Source organism: Octopus bimaculoides, chromosome 19 (genome assembly GCF_046866305.1).
Source record: "Octopus bimaculoides isolate indiv1 chromosome 19, ASM4686630v1, whole genome shotgun sequence".
In the NCBI taxonomy this organism is placed as follows: Eukaryota; Metazoa; Mollusca; class Cephalopoda; order Octopoda; family Octopodidae; genus Octopus; species Octopus bimaculoides.
The window spans coordinates 2,961,618-2,983,659 of record NC_142946.1 but is presented as its reverse complement, the minus strand read 5'-3'; the positions used below and the strand labels follow the sequence as shown (position 1 = coordinate 2,983,659).

The following is a 22,042-nucleotide window of genomic DNA, read 5'->3' as shown; positions in this document are numbered from 1 at the left end:
GCTGGCAGAATCGTTAGCACGCCGAGCAATAATACTTAGCGGCATTTCCTCTGTTTTTACGGTCTGAGTTCAAATTCCGCCGAGGTCGACTTCAGCTTTCGTCCTTTAAGAGGTCGACAAAATAAGTACCACATTTCGTCGCTGGATTCGATGTAATCAACTCACGCCTTTCTCCGATCTTGCTGGCATTGTGCCAATATTAATCAAAGTATAAAATATTATAGATCCATTATAATCGATCTTACCCAGCGGTTTCGCACCGAACATTAAGTCATCGAACGATTATTCAGTAACAATACTCGTCAGAGTTAGCAAGCAGGTCCTTCCGCTATACCTACATACGTACGTACCTATGTATGTATGTATGTATGTATGTATGTATGTATGTATGTATTGCAACATGGCAGGTATATTGTAACCTGGTACGTATATTGCAGTCATCTCAACAACATCTCGCTTCACCCGCAAAAGGACAATTTCAGCTGTTTTTCCACTTCATCCGATATAGGAAGCTCGGGTTTGTGGTCAGTGGCATTGATTTGGGATTTCCCGACCGTTATGAACGCATTGTTGGACAGGAAAGGGATAAATGCAACATAGAGACCATTTAAAGACACTGAAGATGCCGGGCTGTGTACTACAGAGAGGGGAAAGCGAGTTTCTTACTAAGGGGTCACACGGGTTTATGTCCCTTTTACTTATGTCACACAGGTCTATGTTCCTTTTAAGGAGAAACGGTTAGGAAAGATAGGCCAGCAAACAAGCAAAATTATTAGTGCATCGGAAAAAGGTTCTTGGTATTTCTTCCGACACTTTACGTTCAGAGTTCAAATCACACCGAGGTCAACTTTACCTTTTATCATTTTGGGGTCGATGAAATATATACCAGATAAATAACAGGAACAGTTCTCGCTTTAAGATGCCACATCTTTTGTATTTCAATTTTCAGGTCCTTATATTTACTTAATTTGTCAAATTCCTTTACAGATATATTCTTATCAGTGGGAACACTTACATCTATTAGTCTACAAGTATTTTCTCTTCTGTCTTCAATGACTATGTCTGGTCGATTAGCCTGGATCGTTCTGTCGGTGTTGACTGGAAAATCCCAGAGGATAGTAACATTTTTATCTTCATCGACTGGCTCAGGATGATGTTCATACCAGTAAGCAGGAGTGCTGATTTTGTAGTATTTATATATTTTCCAATGTAAATACTGTCCTACCCCATCGTGGTGACTTTTGTATTCATGTGGTGTCAGCACAGGATATCCCGAGACGAAATAGTTTATTGTTTCATCAAATTTATCGCAGAATCTGCATTTGGGGTCAGAACAGTTTTGAAGGACGTTAACCTGGTAGCGTTTGATAAGCAAGCTTTGATCTTGTGGTGCCAGTCTCTGCTTTCAGTCCTGAACTTCTCAGCCACTGATGGGTTGCTGCTTAGTCTACACCAATTCGACTATTTCGACTTCGAAGTATATACTGTCCATGTAGAGGCTTCTGGCTCCACCACTCCTCAATTTGTTTCTGTCCGTTATTTTTTTGCAGTCTGATCCGTTTTGCTTTTTTTTTGTGGTAGTGGTTTCAGGTTCTTCAACTATTTCAGGATTAATGCCAAGTTCCCTTGCGAATTTGTAAGCTTCTTTGACAACAGAATGTGATCTTTTGCTGCTTTCATGTTCGCAGATAAACTGGAGCGTCCACTCCTCTGTACTAGATAAGTACTTGTTCATTGTTATTGTGGAGGTCTCATAGCACAGTTCTACCTGCATAATTCTTCTTCCCCCATTACTTCTAAGTAGGTACAGACGATCAACATCTGCTTTTGGGCGATGCATGTTCTTAGATGTTAGTAGTTTTCTTGTCTTCCTGCCCAGGCGTTGGAGTTCTATAAGATTCCAGTTAATGATGTTAAAACTGTATTGGACGACTGGAAGTGCCAGGGTGTTAATGGTGATTTTTGGTTCTGTCATTTTTACTGTATTAAAGGTTCCCTACGTAATACGTATCCAATGCCTAGCAGAGTAATTTTCAGTTTGTTATGTCTATTTGTTGATCCTAATGTTTTGATAGTGAATTAGGCTGCATATTTTTTTATCAGTGCCAGAGCACATGTTTGGGTCGTTACTGTAGGTGAGTCAATGTATTTCATTGAGGAACATCGTTCTCTGTTGCGCTGATACTTCACAGACAATTTCTTTTCTAATGGTTCTTGATCTTTCTATCTGTATGCCTTGGCATTTCCTAGAGTATGCTTGTTTTGATGTTCTTGGGGGTACTTTTCTTGCTGTATGTCCGTATTATCTCTCCTGTGTCGGCCTTTCATAATCATTTCCAATATAAAAGAGAAATATGACCAATTGTTTCTACATGTTCGCCGTTACTATATTTGGCTTCATTATTATATACTTCTGGTGCTTTCTGGAAGAGTGACTTTAACGCTGCCCCGTAATCACGAACTCCCGTTCGGATCTGTCCTCCAGGCTACTCGTGTTCTTACGATCTTCGCACAATGCTTTGCGAATGTCACAATCAGCCATCGGGTCACATCCTTACCCCATGTCTCTCGTCGTGGTTCCTACAGGTCTTCGCCCCATGTACTGAGTCACCAATCTATGGGTCGGCGTGAATCGAACCACTGACGGCACTGACTATTCCATTTCTATGGTTTCAGTAGCAAGCTTCAATAGTGTTTATGCAGGAGGGACGAAAAGATAGAAAATATACACCAGATGGCGCCAAAGAGGAGAAAGATGAACAACGAAGACACACAGAGAGAGAGAAAGACCTATAGTGCCTGAAAGAAATACAAATAACAAAGAGAATAAGTTAGAGAGACAGAGAGAGAATATGTTTGTGTGAGAATGAGACGGGAAGGCCTCCGTGTGTGTTTAAGTGCTCGGTAAGATTTGGACGCTTAAAAGGGTTACTATTGATTCAATTCTCAAGATATTGCTGATATCTGTTTATCGATCTCAAATCGATGAAAAGGAAAACCAAACGCCGTCGTAATTTGAACTAAAATATTAAAAAGTGAAGAGACAACTTTTTTTTCTTTTGTTTTTCATTTTCTCTATTTATGAAATACATAAGGCAAATTCTGATTCAGACGGTAATTATCATCTTCGTTAATGAGTTTTGTTAACACGAGGTCAGAAGTCATTAAGAGCTGTCATTTGTGTCTATGACGTCTCAACTGACTTTAGTATATCGTAAACAATTGTCACAGTATTTTGATGACCTGTCTAAACGAAGTTCAACAAGCAACACTGTCACAAAATAACGCAACAAATTAACACAGCCTTATAAATTAGACTTCAGAATGTCTCAACGTTTTCTAATCGTGGTGACATCGTTCATAAGACATTACTTTTCCAATTTTTAGACATAAACGACCCAGCACTGTTAAGTAGAATGAGCTTTCTCTTAATTGTAGACCTCTGTACTCCTCTGGTTTGTAGAGTAGCCATTCAGAACTTTCACTTCATATTAAGTCGATCAAGAAACACACACACACACACACACACACACACACACACACACACACACACACACACACACACACACACACACACACACAAGTGTGTATGTATGTATGTATGTATGTATGTATCCATCCATCTATCGTTAACTTTTTATCTGTCTTTTTATCTATCTAGCTCTCTCTTGTTTTCTTATCCATCTGCTTCTGTCTGTCTCTAATTGTATATCTATCCTTCCACCTCAATTCTTCTTCTTCTTCTTCATCTTCTTCTTCTTCTTCTTCTTCTTCTTCTTCTTCTTCTTCTTCTTCTTCTTCTTCTTCTTCTTCTTCTTCCTCCACCTCCTCCTCATATCATCATCACTGTTTATTTATATAGACATCGTCTATACACAAAAAATAGGGTGTAATACTGTCAACCAATTTAATTTATCTGCAGCAGATGTTGTCTTTTAAAAGACATTCTAAGTATTTGCTGCTTGAGACAATAAACGTAGACTAAATGTGAAATAAAACAGCTTCGCGATAATCAACTCTAAATCACACTGACATCCTAAACCTTCTCTTTCGACGTCTGACAAATATCATCGTATCCACCACCATTACTCAGAAATAATTGTGGTGACTGTTGATTTTAAACCAAAGCAGTCCCAGAAATATTTCACAAACACCCAGACAGCTGTGATATTAATGTTTATTTTAAGGCGGTAGTTTAGAAGAATCGGTTGGGCATCGTAGCTGTGGATAGTGGAATTGGTAGAGTATCAAGTAAAACATATTGCGGTATTTATTGAATTACCTCACTTTGACACATTCTACGTTCAGTTCCTGCTAAAGTCGACTTCCTTTTAACCTCTTCGGGAGTTGATAAAATAAATACTGCTGATGTATTTGGGATCGTTTTTAAATGGAGAATATATGGGTTCTTTTTCTTCTTTCTGCTTTCTGTTTTCTTTGGTGGACTGGTCTGGAGAAAGGGGTTATGTGACATTGATGCAGTTAATGTTCTTGAATTACTGAAAGTTATCGGTTGCAGGAAGTGGAGGAATAACTCTAAAAAAAGGGTTCACCAAACATTTTTCACGGCGGGCCAGATAACCGAGAGAATGACGAGCGCGGGCCGCATAACCATTTTGTTCAATGCAATACAGTGAATACACAATAAAATAACGACAGCCAAGATGTTCATTTACCAAAAAGTTATCAAGGAAGGCGATGTTAGCAATAAGATAGTTACGTCACACCCAGCGCCACACATATCCGAATCTCACAAACTAAGCAGCAAAGAAGGTTTCTGAGATTTGTGAAACTGGTGTTTAGCTTTTGAAGATGTCATCAATATTTGCTTTGGAATCGCTGCATCCGACCAAGAGAGTTGCTTTCAAATGTTCGTCAGTCAACCTCGTTCGATGTGCTGACATCACATACTTCATTATTGAAAATCTTTGCTCACAGACATAAGTTGTTCCAACTCCTGAACCTCTTTATGAATAAACTGAAATCGATACACCAGAAGCCTTTTTTCTCCTTTGGATCTTTAAATTCGTGTCTACATCAATAGTATATATTTTGAATATAGTGTATATATATACAATAATACCTCACTTTATGAGGACTCGCTTTACGAGACCCCGGGTTTAAAAGCTTTTACGAATTTTGTTTTCTGTTTACGAGTTTTCGGTTTACGAGCGTTCTCCGGGAACGAATTAACTCGTATATTGAAACATATATATATATATATATATATAATATATAATGTGTGTGTGTGTGTGTGTGTGTGTGTGTATACATATGTATATCAGATATAGTGTATATGTGCAGGAGAGAGTGTATATATGTTGTGTGCGTTGGAACCATTTTAATTTTGAAAGCAGAAACTTTTTTCCCTTTCTTTTGTTTCAATTCTGATTTTTGACTACTTTTTGTAGGGACCAGCAACAGTAAGATCCCTGCTGCTGACTGCTTGGGCTTTAGTTCACTTAAAAGGTAAGTAGAAATTTTATTGAATATATTCCTCTTTGTTGTAAATGTTGTAGCAGTTTATAAACAATTCCTATCCATTTATACAAGTCTCTTCAGGGCTTTAGCTTAAAAGACAGACGAAATTCCGTGTGAAAAGACGGCTGGATTGTAAAAAGATCAATTCAAATACCTACGTTTAGGAGCGTGAGCGTTAACTTTTCACCTACATAAGAATTACAATTAAAAAAAAAATTATAACGGACAAAATAATTAAATAAATAGAATCCACAACTATCGAAATATATTTCTATAAATCTCAAATAATATTAATCCAAATTTGTTTATGTCGAAGACAATCTTTCGCTATTTTAATAACATACAATAACAATATATAAGTATATAAATTAAGCATCAGGGTCTGACTTAATGTAGAGACTGTAATAAAACATGTAAATAAATATAGATAATAAAATACTATTATGTTGGTAATATGTAACAACTCCTTTATTTAAAGCTAATTGTTTAAAGTAACTAACAAAAAAAAATCAGAAAGAAGCACATTCTAAAGAATAGAGCAGTAACTATTCCAACAAAAATTTTGTATCTTGGACATAGAGTTACCCAAGGTTTCGCGTCCACAAAGCAAAACCTTGTGGACAGCTCGTCAGACTCTAAATAAAAATACAAAATTTAAAATATCTACAACTCTTTTCACGATATCATTCTCTCTAAAATTCGGACAAGATTATTTCGCTAAAACCTTCCAATCGAATCCTAATATCACAGTTATGTTTTCATTAAAGCTATTATGTTTTCATTAAAGCTATCGTGTTTTAATTTATGGGAAATTGCATCGTCATCCGTTTTCTTTAACGTATGAGAGGTTTATCATTTTTTCTTTTTTTTTGTTATTTATCTATTTATTTGTTCATTTGTAAAGATTCTGGTGTGGAGGCTGCTGAAGGCTGTGAAGTGAGAGGTAGAACTTACCCTCTTGGTCAACCATTCTCTTTTACCAATGGATGCTTTGAATATTCATGCGATTGCAATCGTGATGGATCGTGGAAATGTCCTTTAGAACGAACACGAAATACCTGCGTGCAAAACAGAAGAGGTAAAATACGACCCTGTCTCTTAATTTTTATTGTTTTCTTCTACTTTAGCTGCATTCTAGAAGTTTATTGACCAGTTGTTAAATGTTGTGGAGTTCTCGTGTATTATTAAGACAGTCTTCTCATACTCTTGAATGGTAAATAGTTCTCTAGAGATCTTTAAGATTTGTTATGCAATTTGGAAGTAGATCTTTAGGTAATACCAGATGTAAAGACGTACTATTTGTACCTTTTCTATGTTACTCTTCTATTATCTGATAAAAGATGAGCTACAATATAACGGAGGGGGGGGGGCGCAAAATTCATAAAACTGGGTTTCTCGTCTTCTGTTCTATTTCCCTTAATTCTCTAAGATCAACTGCTGATGTAAGTAATTAGACCTCAGTAATTTTATTTCTCTTGGAAATGATTCCCCCAATGTTGGTGAAATCCATGTAAAGAAATTCCGGACTAAATTCTTTACTGAGTTTCGTTCACTGCCTTATTCTGTTATTAATATGTGGAAGACTTTCTTTTTGTCGTTATGATTCAATAAATATTAGTAAATTAGTATAATTGAATCAACAGACTCCTGTTAATAACATTTGTTTTATGCTTTGTAAAAGAAAATCTTTATATAATAAAGATGATGCTTGCCTCTAAATCCTGTTCTTTTAACAACTTCTTTCAGATCCTTCGCGAAGGAAAAACCAAAGCAAAGGCTGCAAGGTGAAGGGCCGGTACTATTCTCTCAACCGTCCTTTTTCATTCACTGATGGATGTTATAAATATCACTGCGTGTGTAAGAATGACGGATCCTGGGACTGCCCCGCCGCAAAAACCGTAAATGTCTGCGACGAAAACACAGAGAAAGAGAGTAAGAAAAAGTGCATGCGTCTGTTATTGTTTACAACTGTCTGTTAACCTGATTTCAACTTGTCTTTAATAATATAAAGCGAACAAAATCATTTCTCCAGAATCCTTCGACAGAGCCAAGGGTTATGTTTCCATAAAACATGGCGGAAACAAAATCGTCAAATACCTTAACTAACATTCGTTTTTAATAAATTCTGTTTATCTTATATTGTCATAAGGTGTAATACGACGTTCTTTGTATTCGACTAAATTAGTGAATTGTTAAGATTTTTAACTGCTATATAATTGCCTGTCGATGCAAAATATGCAAAGAAAACGGTATTATCTGTATGTCAACTTCTTTGGAGGGTAAAGTTCTGCTATAGATAGATTTATATACGAGAAGGTGCTGAAAAAGACCTGGTTTTGAGTAAAAGAAAATAGAGGAGGATCAGTTAATTATGATTTTATTCAGCATAATCCCCTCTCAGATTCACAACAGTCCTTATTGCAGCGGGCATATGGCATAGTGGTTAAGAGTGCGGGCTACTAACCCCAAGATTCCGAGTTCGATTCCAAGCAGTGACCTGAATAATAATAATAATAATAATAATAACATCGAAAAATACCTTAGGAATGACAACCCAGGCTCGAAATTTCCTCAAGACACCTGATGAAGGCTAGAGGATATATCAACCGAAACGTTGTGTTAACAACAAATAAGATGAGGACAAAAATCCATCAAATGTAAATAATTAGAGAACATATTTACATTCATTTTCAGTTTTAGGAATCAACGGTTCTTTTTATTTGGATTACTAAAGATCGTTGGAACATATTTTTAGTGCTATTTTTATATGTGCTGTGAATGGAACGTCTGTGAGATCTAACTGTAGTTAGGGCCTGAATAGAAATTAACAATTCTTACTGACAAACTTACGGCACAAGCAAGAATCCGAAGATTCCATTTTTGATAAAGCGAGTGTTATAATAATAAAAAAAAATTTAATTCCCTATATAGTCAGAAAGGCAGAAATGTCTATGGAGGATATCTTTGGCCTCAGTATTTTACTGGTATTCATTTTAACGATCAGGGAAAACTGAAAGACAAAGTCCATCTTGGTGGGATTTGAATGCAGATTGCAAAGACACAACATAACACTGTAACATATTGAAATAAGCGCCTTTGCCAATTCTGCAATCTACTAATCTGCCAATCTACCAATTCTGCAATCTATCACTCTATTGTTGCTGCTGCTGCTTCTGATGATGATGATGATCAGGAGGACGAGGAGGAGGAAAATACGGAATAGTCACGGTTGGTGTAATCAATGAGGAATGTCCCGGAGAAACGTTAACGAAAAGTTAGTTTCGTGGAGTAAAAGAGTAGAAGAGAAGGAATGGGAAGAAGGAATGGGAAGAAATGAGAAGAAATGGGAAGAAATGGGAAGGAATGAGCAGAAATGGGAAGGAATGAGAAGAAATGGGAAGAAATGGGAAGACGTTGTCAAATAATTGAATTTATTGATCAGAATTTCTGATTTTAAATTTTTTCCAGACTTGCTATAAATGTTACTAATCACGCGTGTGTGCGTGTGTGTATGTGTGTGTGTGTGTGTTCTTGCGTGCGTGCATGCGTGCGTGCATGTGTGTGCGTGTGCATGTGTGTACGTGTACGTGCGTGTGTGTGTATGTGTGTGCGAATGTATGCGCGTATATTAAAACTTCTTTAATTAATAAATGTAATGCAATGACAGAAATGATAACGATGCTGACGTTGATGACGATGATGATGATGATGATAATAATAATAATAATAATAATAATAATAATAATAATAATCCTTTCTACTATAGGCACAAGGCCTGGATTTTGTGGGGGTGGGTGGACAGTCGATCACATCGATCTCAGTACTCAACTGATACTTGATTTATCGACCCCGAGAGATGAACGGTAAAGGGGACCTCGGCGGAATTTGAACTCAGAACATAGCGGCAGATGAAATACCGCTTAACATTTCACCCGGCGTGCTAACAGTTCTGCCAGCTAGCCGCCTCAATAATAATAAAGATAATAATAATAATAATAATAATAATAATAATAATAGTAATGATAATGATAACAACAACAACAACAACAATAATAATAATAATAATAACAATAATAATAATAACAACAACAACAACAACAACAACAATAATAATAATAATAATGATGATAATAATAATAATGATAATAACTCCAACTGCCTTAAGAAATGCTTTGAGTGAACTCAACCAGTGTCTTGAAGTGTTACAGACAAATTCCTAGACCATCTCCTATAAGCAGCCATTGAAATAGCTGGAAGCAGATGGAACTGGTAGGATAGGGCATAGAGAAATGAAGGAGAGAAAATAGGGAAGACTAGAATTGAAGAGTTAGACTAAGATAAATAGTGAACTCGGTGCTAGCAATAAGATATGGAAATCAGGTATAAAAGCACACGAGCCATTATAAAGTAGAGACTCACCAAAATATATTGGAAGATTTGTAAATAAAAGAGTTTAGAGTTGCAGTTTACAGCCAGTTCTAGTACAATAGAAAATTGGAAATAATCTAGACACTCAACACACGGATAGATGCACACATACACATACACACACATACATATACGTAGTCTGATCAATTCGTATCCGGACTGTTGCTATAGTAACGAAGCTAAAGCACAGAGAGTAAAGCTTTTTTGGCATAGATTGACCTTGAAGTCAGCAGTGCATGCGCACTGAGTTTTAAAGTTCTCGCTCACTTCAGCTGTTTATAGCAGTGCGTGAAAGGAATGTGCGTGCGTTTGTGTGCGTGTGTGAACGTGTGTGCGTGTGCATGCGTGTGTGCGTTTGCATGCGTGTGCATGTGTGTGTGTGCGAATGTTGTTCTCGACACAATCACGGAGATCTTTTGCAACTGGAACCCGAGTGTCTTTTTGGTCAGCTGAAAGCAGTTCTGGCACAAACTTGGCAGACACGCGTCTCATACCCAAATCTTCAGCGATAATGGACTGAACTGAACCGTAACTAATCTGCACATCCTCTGATAACTCACGGATGGGGATTCAACGATTTCCCCTCGCAGTTGCGCGCACATTTGCGATATTTTTCTCAGTCCTGCTGGTCGCAGGTCTCCCAGAACGTTCGTGAATATCGACATTGTTTCGGCCATCTTGGAAACGTCTGAACCACTAGTACACTTGTGTGCGACACATAGATTTCTCTCCATACACGTTCTACAACTTTGCGTTGGCCTCTGAGAAGGTGTCACCATGACAACTTTCTCTGCTATGGTCAATGCTATCACGCGCAAAACACCTGCGAAGCGCTGCTGCAAACAACAGAAGCGAGCTAGAACGTTAAAACTTAGTGCGCATGCACTGAAGAATTCAAAGTAAATCTTTCCCAAGTGATTTCACTCTGCGTGCTTTAGTTTCGTTACTATGGCAACTGTCTAGATACTTATTGATCAGACCTCGTGTTCGTATGTGCATGTATATGTATGTGTGTGTGTGTGTGTATATATATATATATTATTGTGTCTGGGGAGAGTCATTCTCTTTTAGTGTCTTATTATTTAACACACTCACCGGTTCGATTTCCACTCACTTATTAATTTTTTTCTAAAATGTTCGTTGCGTCTTGCAACCTTTTCAATAGTCGTTGACTATTGAACGGTGAGTGTGTTAAGTAATAAGGCACTAAATGAGAATGACTGTCCCCAGACACAATAAAATATGCTTCAACACACGAATTCATATAAAGAATCTTGCAAATCAAATACAAAAACGAAATGTACATACATACATATATTTATATATATACACACACAGACATATTTATATACACATACATACATACATACATACATACATACATACATACATACATACATACATACATACATACATACATTTTAACTGGGTTGACGTGAAGTTACTCAACATTCACAGGCGTCATGTGATGGTCCCGGGGGTTTCACTCTAGAGTGTGAAAGTATATTTAATTACTAAACTATTCAGAAATTAAAATACGATATGATGCGGAAACATTATTACACGAGTTGATGTCTCTCAAGGAAGACAACTCATCCTCTTAGTTGAGTTATCATCAGTGAAGTAGTCTCCCCTGATTTTGCTTTACTTTTTAGTGACTGCAGTGATATTTCAACGCGTATTCATATAAATGTATTACTGAGGTTAATAACTTAATGACATCTCCATGAAAAGAACAATACGCTACCATAATTAATACAATAATTACTGAAATTAAAAATAATTATGTGGTGAGGAAGTTTAACGACTAATATTGTCTTATTCCACCAAGTATGGGAGACAACTGCGGAATTATTCCGTTGCTATTAAACCTCATCAGGGAAGAATAGACTCTGCTTATGCAATGCTGCATAATATGCAGTTATATAGGCAGCAGCATATTTCAAACTTAAAATCGTACCACAAGGTGGTACCCCTATATAGCTTAGAGAAAACAGTTGATCACAGCTACACCTACATTCCTTTGGATAGGATGTGACGTCACACCCATATTTTCTCATATCTACAGGTAGGTGTTGTGGATAGAGTAATGTACCACGCTCTGCTTTAAACTTACTGAAAGTTTGGCGCATTTTAGTCAAACACAAAAAGAAAAAAAAATTAGAGATAAAATCTATTCCTTATCTTCATGGAATATTCTACAGAGCTAGATAACGATTGTCAGTATTCAGTCGCAGTTTAAACTCCGTTAGCCTTGCGGTGAAGATGTTGAAAAAAATGTTGTGAGAGGAGGACGGGAAAGTGTGATGGTGGCATCCACGAACTCACCAAAGTATAAGAACTGATTTTGAACAACAATCATTAACCATTGTGAACTATCATTAACCATCGTGAACTATCATTAACCATCGTTAAACTTCATTAACCAACACTAACAATTAATAACCATCACTGAGCAACATTAACCATCACTAACCATCGTTAACTCCCACCAAGCGTGTCTGCACATTATCTTTCAAAGAGAAGGAAGACGAGTTTTACCGCCTTCACTTCACATTGTCACCTGAGTAACAGTTCTAATTGGTTTTACACTCACCGTTTTCTTTTTTCTAATGAATTAATAATAATGGTAAGAATGAGTGTAACAATACTTCACGACTAAACGCAGTTGCATAGACACAGGAATGTGTTCTTTGTTGACTAAATCTACTGACCCACGCAAAGAATTACAACTTTCTGTAACAAACTACCAGTAATATTGGAGTTCCAAGAATAACAATCAACTCCAAACACTAACAGCGACATCATTAATACAATTGAAACCTCGGCTGTAATCAGTTCTTTTTTGTGTCTGTTTTATAAATAGGTGTACACGAAATCATAACTGAATTCGGTCAAGAAGGTTGTTTAGTAAAAAATAAATACTATGAACTGGGTGCGCCGTTCTCTTTCGAGGATGGCTGCTTCCTATACAAATGTCAATGTTTTCTTGATGGCTCGTGGAACTGTCCAGCGAAGGCAGCTGAGGATATATGTCGAGATGAATCCAAACAAAGCCAAAAAAATTCTACGTTTCAGCGTAAGTAAATGTATCAAAGGTGATAATTAACTTCCCTCGAGGAATTAATAAATGTTTTGTGTTGTTTGGTGATGAATTTATCGGAGACAGTGTTTGATCTTTCGACAAAAAAAAAAAAAAAAAAAAATACTAGCAACTTACAAAATTTAATCTCTACTCGGAATCATCATTGAACTTTTTATTTATTGATCACCTATGCCTGTATTTTCCGCAGATTCTTTCAATAATAAATATATCGTATATGTGTACGTGTGTATAAGTGTGTATGCATGTCTGTATATATACAGGATTGACCAAAAGTCACCTGACAGTAAACCAAAACCCATTTAATTCCAAGATCTATTTGTTTAACAACAGAATGAGACTCCGCTAATAAACAGACAAATGTTGGAAAAAAGAACGGTGATTTTAACTCGCAGCATTCAATTATTAAACATTCATAATTGGAATGAATAAATAAAATTGAATATTAAGTATTTATGGGATTTTTATTTATTGTCGGATGACTTTCGGCCAAATATATGTGTGTCTGTCTACTTGTATGTATGCATGTATGTGTGTGTGTATGTATGTATGTATGTATGTATGTATGTATGTATGTATGTATGTATGTATGTATGTATGTATAAGCCATCAATTCCCGAGTGGCACCTGGGTCTATCGATGATCAATTCATTATTTATACACATAAACTTCGAAAGTTCTCGTGCATTCTCATCATTTACTATAATTTAGTCGTATACAGCCCTCACGCTGTACAGTGTCCTAAAGCGCCATGTCCTAATTCTGCCCTGTCCTGTTCTCTTTATCTTTTAGTGTTGCCTTCAAATATGTATGCCTTCATAATTAAAATTGTGATTCAAAATAGAATTATGAATACAGATAAATGAGATATGGCAGCTGAGAAAAAAGAAAAAAAACAGATGGTTCCCAAAATATCTTAAACCATTTCTTCTTGAGACGATGCCATATTTTTTTCTATAACCTGCTTTAACTTATCTCTAATTGCAGCTTATTAAATTACGGAAACGAATTAACAATAAAATGCACGCATACATTTAGAAAAGCGTTCAAAAATTTTCCAAATAAAAGATTTTAATTAGAAATCACGTTGATGGAAGGGCTCATAAGTTTACCTAGTCAAATAATCACAAACTTACTTTAGTTGGTTTTGAACAAATTTGCACTAATCCACAACTCCAACTGCTAGGATGACAAAATCTTATTGTTTTTCTGAAATGAGACAAAATATGGTTGGAATTTCAATTTACTTTATTCCTCCCAATTAATATTGAAAACATTATAAGACTTTATTGGTGTGGACTGGTCTGATTAACCTAAATGAAAAGATAATTATTTCCTCTTTCTTTCGATTCCTTTTAAATCTTTTATCTTATACGAGTGGTCAGTGATGTGAACGCGTCTTAACTTCCTTAGGGTTCGTTCTACATCTAAGTGTAATAAGATAATCTCTTTCCTTAGTATCTACAAAGGTCATGCTAAATTTAGTGATACCAAAACTATAGATATATCGTATTTCAACACTATTTCTACTGTCCTGTACCCAGAGCCAGATTAAGACAGATCGAGGCCCTAAGCACTTAAAAGATTTTGGTGTCCCCATAAAAGACTATGTAATTCAAATTACAAGCAATAACAAACCATAAAATAAATTTTTATTTTTCAAAACGAAACAAAACAGTAAGAAGGAAAATAATGTTTATTTTTGTATACTTCCACTTTATTTATATTTGAAAAAATTTCTCCTACTTTTTTGAATTGCAAAGTCTTCGATCAGATCCTTAAAATTAATTTTAGGTATCACACCTGCATCTATACTTAGTAGAGATAAAGGCATTCCGAATATTATTTTAGCAAGTTTAAAGTGATTTCTTTTGTGCCGTAAACCATTTACCATTTCTGTGGTGCCCCCTCCTTCTCTTAATGCCCTAAGCACGTGCTTATTTTGCTTAATGGTTAATCCAGTACTACCTGTAACCTGGTATTTTATGGTCCCTCATTTTGAATATGCATTAAGAATGCATATCTAATCTTCAATTTGCTTCACCCACCTTTATGGGTAACACATTGAACAAAACTGCAAAGCTTGGACGAATAAGCACTGCAACTGATTGGATTTAAATCAACTAAATGCACATAACCGCTAAATAAACGGAGACTAGGACACTTAACAACAGAAACACGTGTTGGATTCGAATTTGATGAGAAAATACTTTGAAAAATAAATTTTGAAGATGTATAGGTCTCCATTCTTTTTTCTGGTATCTTGATTGTATATTCTGTAAACTGCATGAAATCCAATTAAGCAAACTCAGGATTTACTTATCGAATAACGTACTTTTTAAATGTTTATCTTAAACGATACTGACTGTTCTCTATCATTCGATGTGGTTAGCCAGATCTGGACTATATCAGAGTGCTAATAAGGTACCTGCCTAGATTTCTACTCCCTGTTCTTTTACGTTCTGTGTGTGTGTGTGTGTGTGTGTGTGTGTGTGTGTGTGTGTGTGTGTGTGTGTGTGTGTGTGTGTGTGTGTGTGTGTGTGTGTGTGTGCGTGAGCAATTTCGGTTCGTAACAATGCCTCTAATTTTCTGTTTGCAGTGAATATCAGAGGATGTTCAGTGAAAGGTCAATATTATCCTCTGGGTCAACCTTTTTCTTTTGTTGATGGCTGTTACAAATATCACTGCGACTGCCAAGAAGACGGAGGATGGGAGTGTCCAGCGACACAAACGGAAAATATTTGCCAACAACGCAAAGAGCAGAAAGGTGGAAAGGAAATCGTTTGGAACTGTAAGTGCCAGACAAGATTATGAATACTATCCTTTATTAAACTATATTATTATTATTATTATTATTATTATTATTATTATTGCCGTTGTGTTTGTTGGCTGTTTACACGATTTAGATTATTGTCCCACGTCTGTGTATCGTCCTCTATGTTTTGTGTTCGGCCCTGGTGGCCAGTAAGGACAGTGGAGACATACAATTCAATAATATAAGAAAATTGAGAGATACATATGAGTATTTAATTTATTTGCATCATAGTTTGTTTTTAAGATATAAATACAACTAAATTTCTTTTTTTTTAAGACACCATACACCCCACCACACACACACACAGGGTGCGGTGAATGAATTGTTGTCTAAATGACGCAAAAATGAAAATAACACTGACATCTCATTTTAACAGATATATTTACCAAAATTACATAAAAATATCTTGAAATACTAAAGAGTAAATTTATCCAATAAAATTGCCATTGGCTTCAACCACGGCCTCCAAACGACTTCGGAATCTCCTGCAACTCTTCTGGACGGTCTCCTTGTTTAAGTTGATCAATGCTGCCATAATCCTTGCCTTCGGTTCGTCTTTGGTGTTGCAAACAGTTTTGTTAGTCTCTCGCTCAACTGCACCCCACACATAATAATCAAGGGGGTTGTGGTCTGGGGAGTTAGATGGCCAGATGTTAGGGGTGGTGTGGTTGCAGAAATTGTCTGACAGCCATGAATGGGTCCTCCTGCTTGTGTGGCATGATGCAGAGTCCTGTTGCCAGACACAGGGTCTTCCAGCAGCACTTGATGTAGGCCATCGTGTCGTGTCTGAGGCCGTGTGGGAAGATGAATGGAGGCTTACCGTCGCCATCACTAGTGATCACACCAAACACTATGATGTTGACCGGATATTTGATTTTTATCACATTCGGTACATGTTTTGGGGAGTCGATAAACAACGGTTGTTCTGTGTGTTCACCATCTGTTTGTACTGGAGCTTCCGGCGCAAATGCCAAGCAATACAGCACGTCGTTTCCAAATTTCTGGCCGAGTGAATTGCGTCAGGGTGCTGTTTTTCTTGCAGACGGCGCCCAACTGACCCTACGATACTGCGTAGTCGACAAACTCAAAAACAAACCGCATGCGCGAAATTAAAGATATAAAAGGGCGACAATTTACCCATCGCACTATATATATATATATATATATATATATATATATATATATATATATATAGAGAGAGAGAGAGAGAGAGAGAGAGAGAGAGAGAGAGAGAGAGAGCTACTCTTTGATAACCACTTTAGTGTATTCCTTCTCCTGATTGAGCACTTTGGCATTAAAAAAAATAACGCAATCAATAAAATAATTCCAGTATTAATGTTTTATAAGCTATATTTTTTCCATTTGTTTAAATTTGTTTAAATTATTTTCAGTTTTTAGTGCCACTTTGGTACGTACAGAAGGACTAGAAGTGACTAACTGTCAAGTAGAAGGAAGCCAGTATCCTTTAGGCCAACCATTCTATTACAGAAATCGATGTTTCCGTTACAGTTGTCATTGTGAATTAGACGGTTCATGGAACTGTCCTGCCAAAGATGCAGAGAACTTGTGTCCAGGTCGAAACGTCGAGGAATACGGTAATATGAAATACTTTCTCTCTGGAATTAAGACTTCTTTGATAAAGATAGTGTTTTAACGATAAAGTAGGCTGTCAGGCAGCTCGGGTTGCATTGGGCATTCCATTGTCTGTCATAACCATTCGATTTTATTTGTCGTTCTCGGTTAATGCTGTGGAGAAAGTAAGTTGACTTCAACATTTCCACTTGAAGATTGGTGACAGAAACAGTCAAGATTGGGTTCCTTACACAAAATACTTCGTTATATTTTTTGTATTCGTTTATAGAACCATGAAGAGACCTGTCTACTTTTTAGAGGTTAATAAATTGATTTCTAGTTCCGGTTATATACTGTAGAGATGTACTGGTTCAACTAGATTCCTAGTGAACAGAAATACTTACCTGTGTTACATACATACATACATACATACATACATACATACATACATACATACATACATACACACACACATATACACATACATATATACGTGTATACAGCTCTTGTACCCTGACTATATATTCTCATTTTTACCCGTCAGATCATAGGTTCATTAGGTTATGTACCAACAAATTTGCACAGAAACCCAGAAATATTTGGTTTCATGGGAAAAAAGCAAAAGAAACTGATGCGGATTTTCCAAATTCAAAAGTAATTTGGACGGTCAAATTGATATATCTGGCTTGCGAAAGCACAGACGAATTTTGTGACTAAAAATGAAAACAAGGACTTGGCATAAAACGATAAGTTCATTGCTTGCCTAAACATTTTACGCAAACTGTACACTAGTTGCCTCAAACAATTATTCGGGATTGTTGCGAGTCTGACAACAGAGTGACTGGTGAGCGGAGAAGTAGAAAGAAACGACTGTGGAGGATCTGATGAACAACTTTTGATAAATAACACTGTACCGTTTCTAGATTTAATACACTTGACCAAGACGTCACTCATAGATTTTCTGAGTGCTTTGACGAGCTTGCGCGCGTGCACGCTCTGTCCTGAAATTCTACCGACGTAAAGAAGCTTAGATCAACAAATGGTTATCGTTTCTTCTGTTACAACTAAGAGGAACACTCTTTATTCGCCAGCTTAGCGTTATTCATCCCAGATTACAAAGAATATTAAAACTAACATGTAATTTCCTATGGTTTGGTAAGTCTAACAAGAAAATCATCAATGTTAACATTAACACCCCTATAACATGGAGATGAGCTAATTGTGCAAATATAAGGACCACTCTTATTTCATCTCGTCTTTGCAATTAAAGTAGGATGCTGTTCAATATTTTGAAAACTACCAAAGAGGTCCCACGATCGATTCCATGAAGCGGTTAAAAGAAATACTGGGACGAACGTCACCCAAACTTCAACCATTTCACAAACTGAGTAACTGCTGCAACAGGCGGCTTTCTTAGCCCAGAAAGTACTATCCCCACATCCCCGACTACATACCACACACTTTCCTATAAACTTACTCAAGAACATCAATTCACACTGAAAAGCATTGCCATTGTTTCCTCATCCTTAGAAAAATTCTTCACCGACCAAGGATCTACCAACTTAATCTCTAATCTAATCTATAAGGACCCCTATGCTTCAGTGAATCGTATTTTCACAGAATTTCAGGTTCAATTATCATAGTACCTCCATCTCCATTCACACAACTTCATTGATTGATACTTGAAGCTTATCGATCTTTATTATTTTTTTTTCTTTCTGATCACACACACGTGTGTGTGTGTGTGTGTGTGTGTGTGTGTGTGTGTGTGTGTGTGTGTGTGTGTGTGTGTGTGTGTGTGTGTGTGTGTGTGTGTACATGTGCTTAATTTGAAAATGTGTTTTTTGTTTTTCCTCAACAGCTATATCCCGTAGTCTGGTTGTGATTAGCGATGTGAAAGCTTGTCATGCTAAAGGTCGCTACTATACACTCGACCGCCCGTTCTCTTTTGTTGATGGTTGTTTCCGCTACAATTGTCAGTGCAATGATGACGGGTCCTGGGAATGTCCATCGGAGGAAGCAGAATATATTTGCCAGGGAAGTGCGACCACAGAACGACAGAAGCCACAACATCAATGTAAGTTCACTCACAAGAAAATTACTATTTTAGATATCGTTAGTCAAACTATTCATTTCACTGTGTAACACGATTTTTTGTCCCTGGGTAGCAACTGTTATTCCCTACTTGCTGACCCCTAGAACGTATGAAAAATGGCTAATGTTTCCTTCAAACTTTGCTTTTATTATATTTATTCAAACCCCAAAGAATCCCTCGTGGCACAAGGCTATGATGCTCCCCCACTACTCCTGCTCATCATCGGGGATGCACATATTGTTAGCCATTGAGGGACATGCTCAAGCAAATCTGTGGTATTGAGTAGAATATTTGCTATAACGATATTTCTGCTTCAGCAACTCAGTGCTGAATCTGAAATGTAATGGAAAATAGGTTGGTTTCAAAACATTGATGTCCACATGACAAAAGCAAAGTTTGAAGGGAATGGTAGTGATTTCCTTTGAAGCAATTTGGAAATAACACTTAATGGTCAAAGATAAAAAGAAATTAAAATTTTGTTATATAGTGTTATTAAACAAATCAATCAATCGGTTCAAAACATGGCTTTACACGACAAGAGACATTGACATGTAGAACTTCTTTTTCTGACCACATCTTCGATTAAGTTCAGTTTAGTGTTGCAAAATTAACGAACCATTGAACAATATTGACACTGCCACTACTGAGAGCAGTCAAGTGTTCTTGTTTTGCTGTAGTTTTTTCAACAAGGTGGACACACTCTCTCTCTCTCTCTCTCTCTCTCTCTCACACACACACACACACACACACACACACACACACACACACACACACACACACACACATACAAACAGATCTGAACTTAAATGTGCCTCTATTCAGTTATCTATGAATATTGATTTAGTTAACCTTTCAATGTTAATAATTATAGTCTTCAGCAATACTTCATTCCCCATTGTAACATGTGAAATGTTTTCATTTCTTTTCTTTTTAGTTTATGGCAGAAGCGTGGTTGTTTCCAGTGGAACAAAAGTCAAGTTCTGCGTGACCCAAGGGGTCAGGCATGCTTTAGGTCAACCGTTCTCTTTCTCTTATGGCTGCTTCCAGTACAGGTGCGACTGTTTAATTAACGGCTCCTGGGAATGTCCTAAAGAACGGGCTCGGTTCATATGTCGCTCAGCTCACACAGAAACAGCTAGAAAAAGTAAGGACATTATTTTGTTTCTCCTCTATTTAGATGTGTTCTTATTTTCGATCAGTTGAATAATTAGATGTATTTCTGAACAGATACAAACTTTTAATCTACTTAAAATGTCAGGGAGATTGCTAAAAGGAAAATCTCTTGTCATCCAATTTATTTTATTTTCCATCCAATAATAACTGGCACTTTCTTAGTCCCGATAACGAGCGTTCCAGTTGATCGATTCAACTGAACAGCCTGCTGGTGAGCCAAATAACCTCACCACTAACCCACTAGGCCTTCATTTCATCCAATAATTACTTTGCTAAAGGAATAGACATTTCTGTATAAGACGTTCAAAGAGTCAGGAAGCCAGATTTTCATATCTTTAGTCCATTCCGTGATAATCAAAAGCCAACATTCATTCCTACAAAGTATCATTTTATTTGCAAGTTCATAATTTTATTCAACAATTTATGGAAAATTCTTTTTTTGCACAGCTTATACGTGGAGCATGTACATTGTGAAGACGGAGAACGTAAGAAGCTGTTTAGTCAATGACGTTGAATTTCCTCTCGGCAGAACTTTCAACTTCATTGAAAACTGTTTCAAATTTCGATGTAACTGCCATTCGGATGGCTCATGGGAATGTCCTGCGAAGCGAACAGAATATTCTTGTGCCCCTCGACAAGAAGACAAAACTCGAATGATATACTCAACTAAACGATTAGGTAAAATAATTTTTTTTCTTTTTTCTTTTTCTTTTTTCTTTTTCTTTTTTTCTTTTTCTTTTTTTCTTTTTCTTTTTTCTTTTTCTTTTTTTCTTTTTCTTTTTTTCACCTTCAAGGAATTGCCTGGACCAGTATTTTGTAATGTGCTTTTGAAACAGAATAAATGACTGGAGATGAAAAATGGATTGTGTATGAAAACAGAGGGCATAAAATATCCTGGAGTTTGCGTAAGGCTCCCCCTAAACAGCAACGAAAGACAAATATCTATGCCAAAAAAGCTATTCTCTGTTTTTGGTGGGACCATAAAAGCATTATTTATTAGGAGCTTCTCCCACAGAACCAGACCATTAATTGTGATGTCTACTGTTGTCATCTGGTTAATTTGAACCAAAATTGAAGCTGGAGATTGGCAACAGGAAAGGGGTAGTGTTCCAACAAGACAATGCCCGACCACATGTGTTTTTTGGCTACCTGAACAAAGTTACATGAAGTTGGCTGAGATCTCTTACCCCATCCACCGTATTCTCCTGCACCACCCAACTACCACTTGTTTTTGTCTCTACAGAACTCATTGCAAGGAAAAACATTCAACGATTTAGATGGAGTCAAAATGCACCTAGATTACGTTTTTCTTCAAAAATAGTTAAATTCTATGCTAATGGAATATTTAAATTGCATGATAGATGGGCAAAAGTCA

General features: G+C 36.7%; 1 protein-coding gene across 1 annotated transcript in view; it reads left to right on the top strand.

Annotated features, from left to right (window-relative positions):
• Nucleotides 1-22,042, top strand: part of LOC106876685 (uncharacterized) — a 72,615-nt gene that overhangs the window by 4,101 nt on the left and 46,472 nt on the right. Inside the window, exons 2-10 of the mRNA XM_089366496.1 lie at nucleotides 5,412-5,469; nucleotides 6,386-6,559; nucleotides 7,228-7,413; nucleotides 12,776-12,988; nucleotides 15,612-15,803; nucleotides 17,219-17,422; nucleotides 19,261-19,476; nucleotides 20,429-20,638; nucleotides 21,115-21,345. Of these exons, the coding sequence (XP_089222622.1) occupies nucleotides 5,412-5,469; nucleotides 6,386-6,559; nucleotides 7,228-7,413; nucleotides 12,776-12,988; nucleotides 15,612-15,803; nucleotides 17,219-17,422; nucleotides 19,261-19,476; nucleotides 20,429-20,638; nucleotides 21,115-21,345 (1,684 nt within the window). The remainder of the gene's footprint in view (nucleotides 1-5,411; nucleotides 5,470-6,385; nucleotides 6,560-7,227; nucleotides 7,414-12,775; nucleotides 12,989-15,611; nucleotides 15,804-17,218; nucleotides 17,423-19,260; nucleotides 19,477-20,428; nucleotides 20,639-21,114; nucleotides 21,346-22,042) is intronic.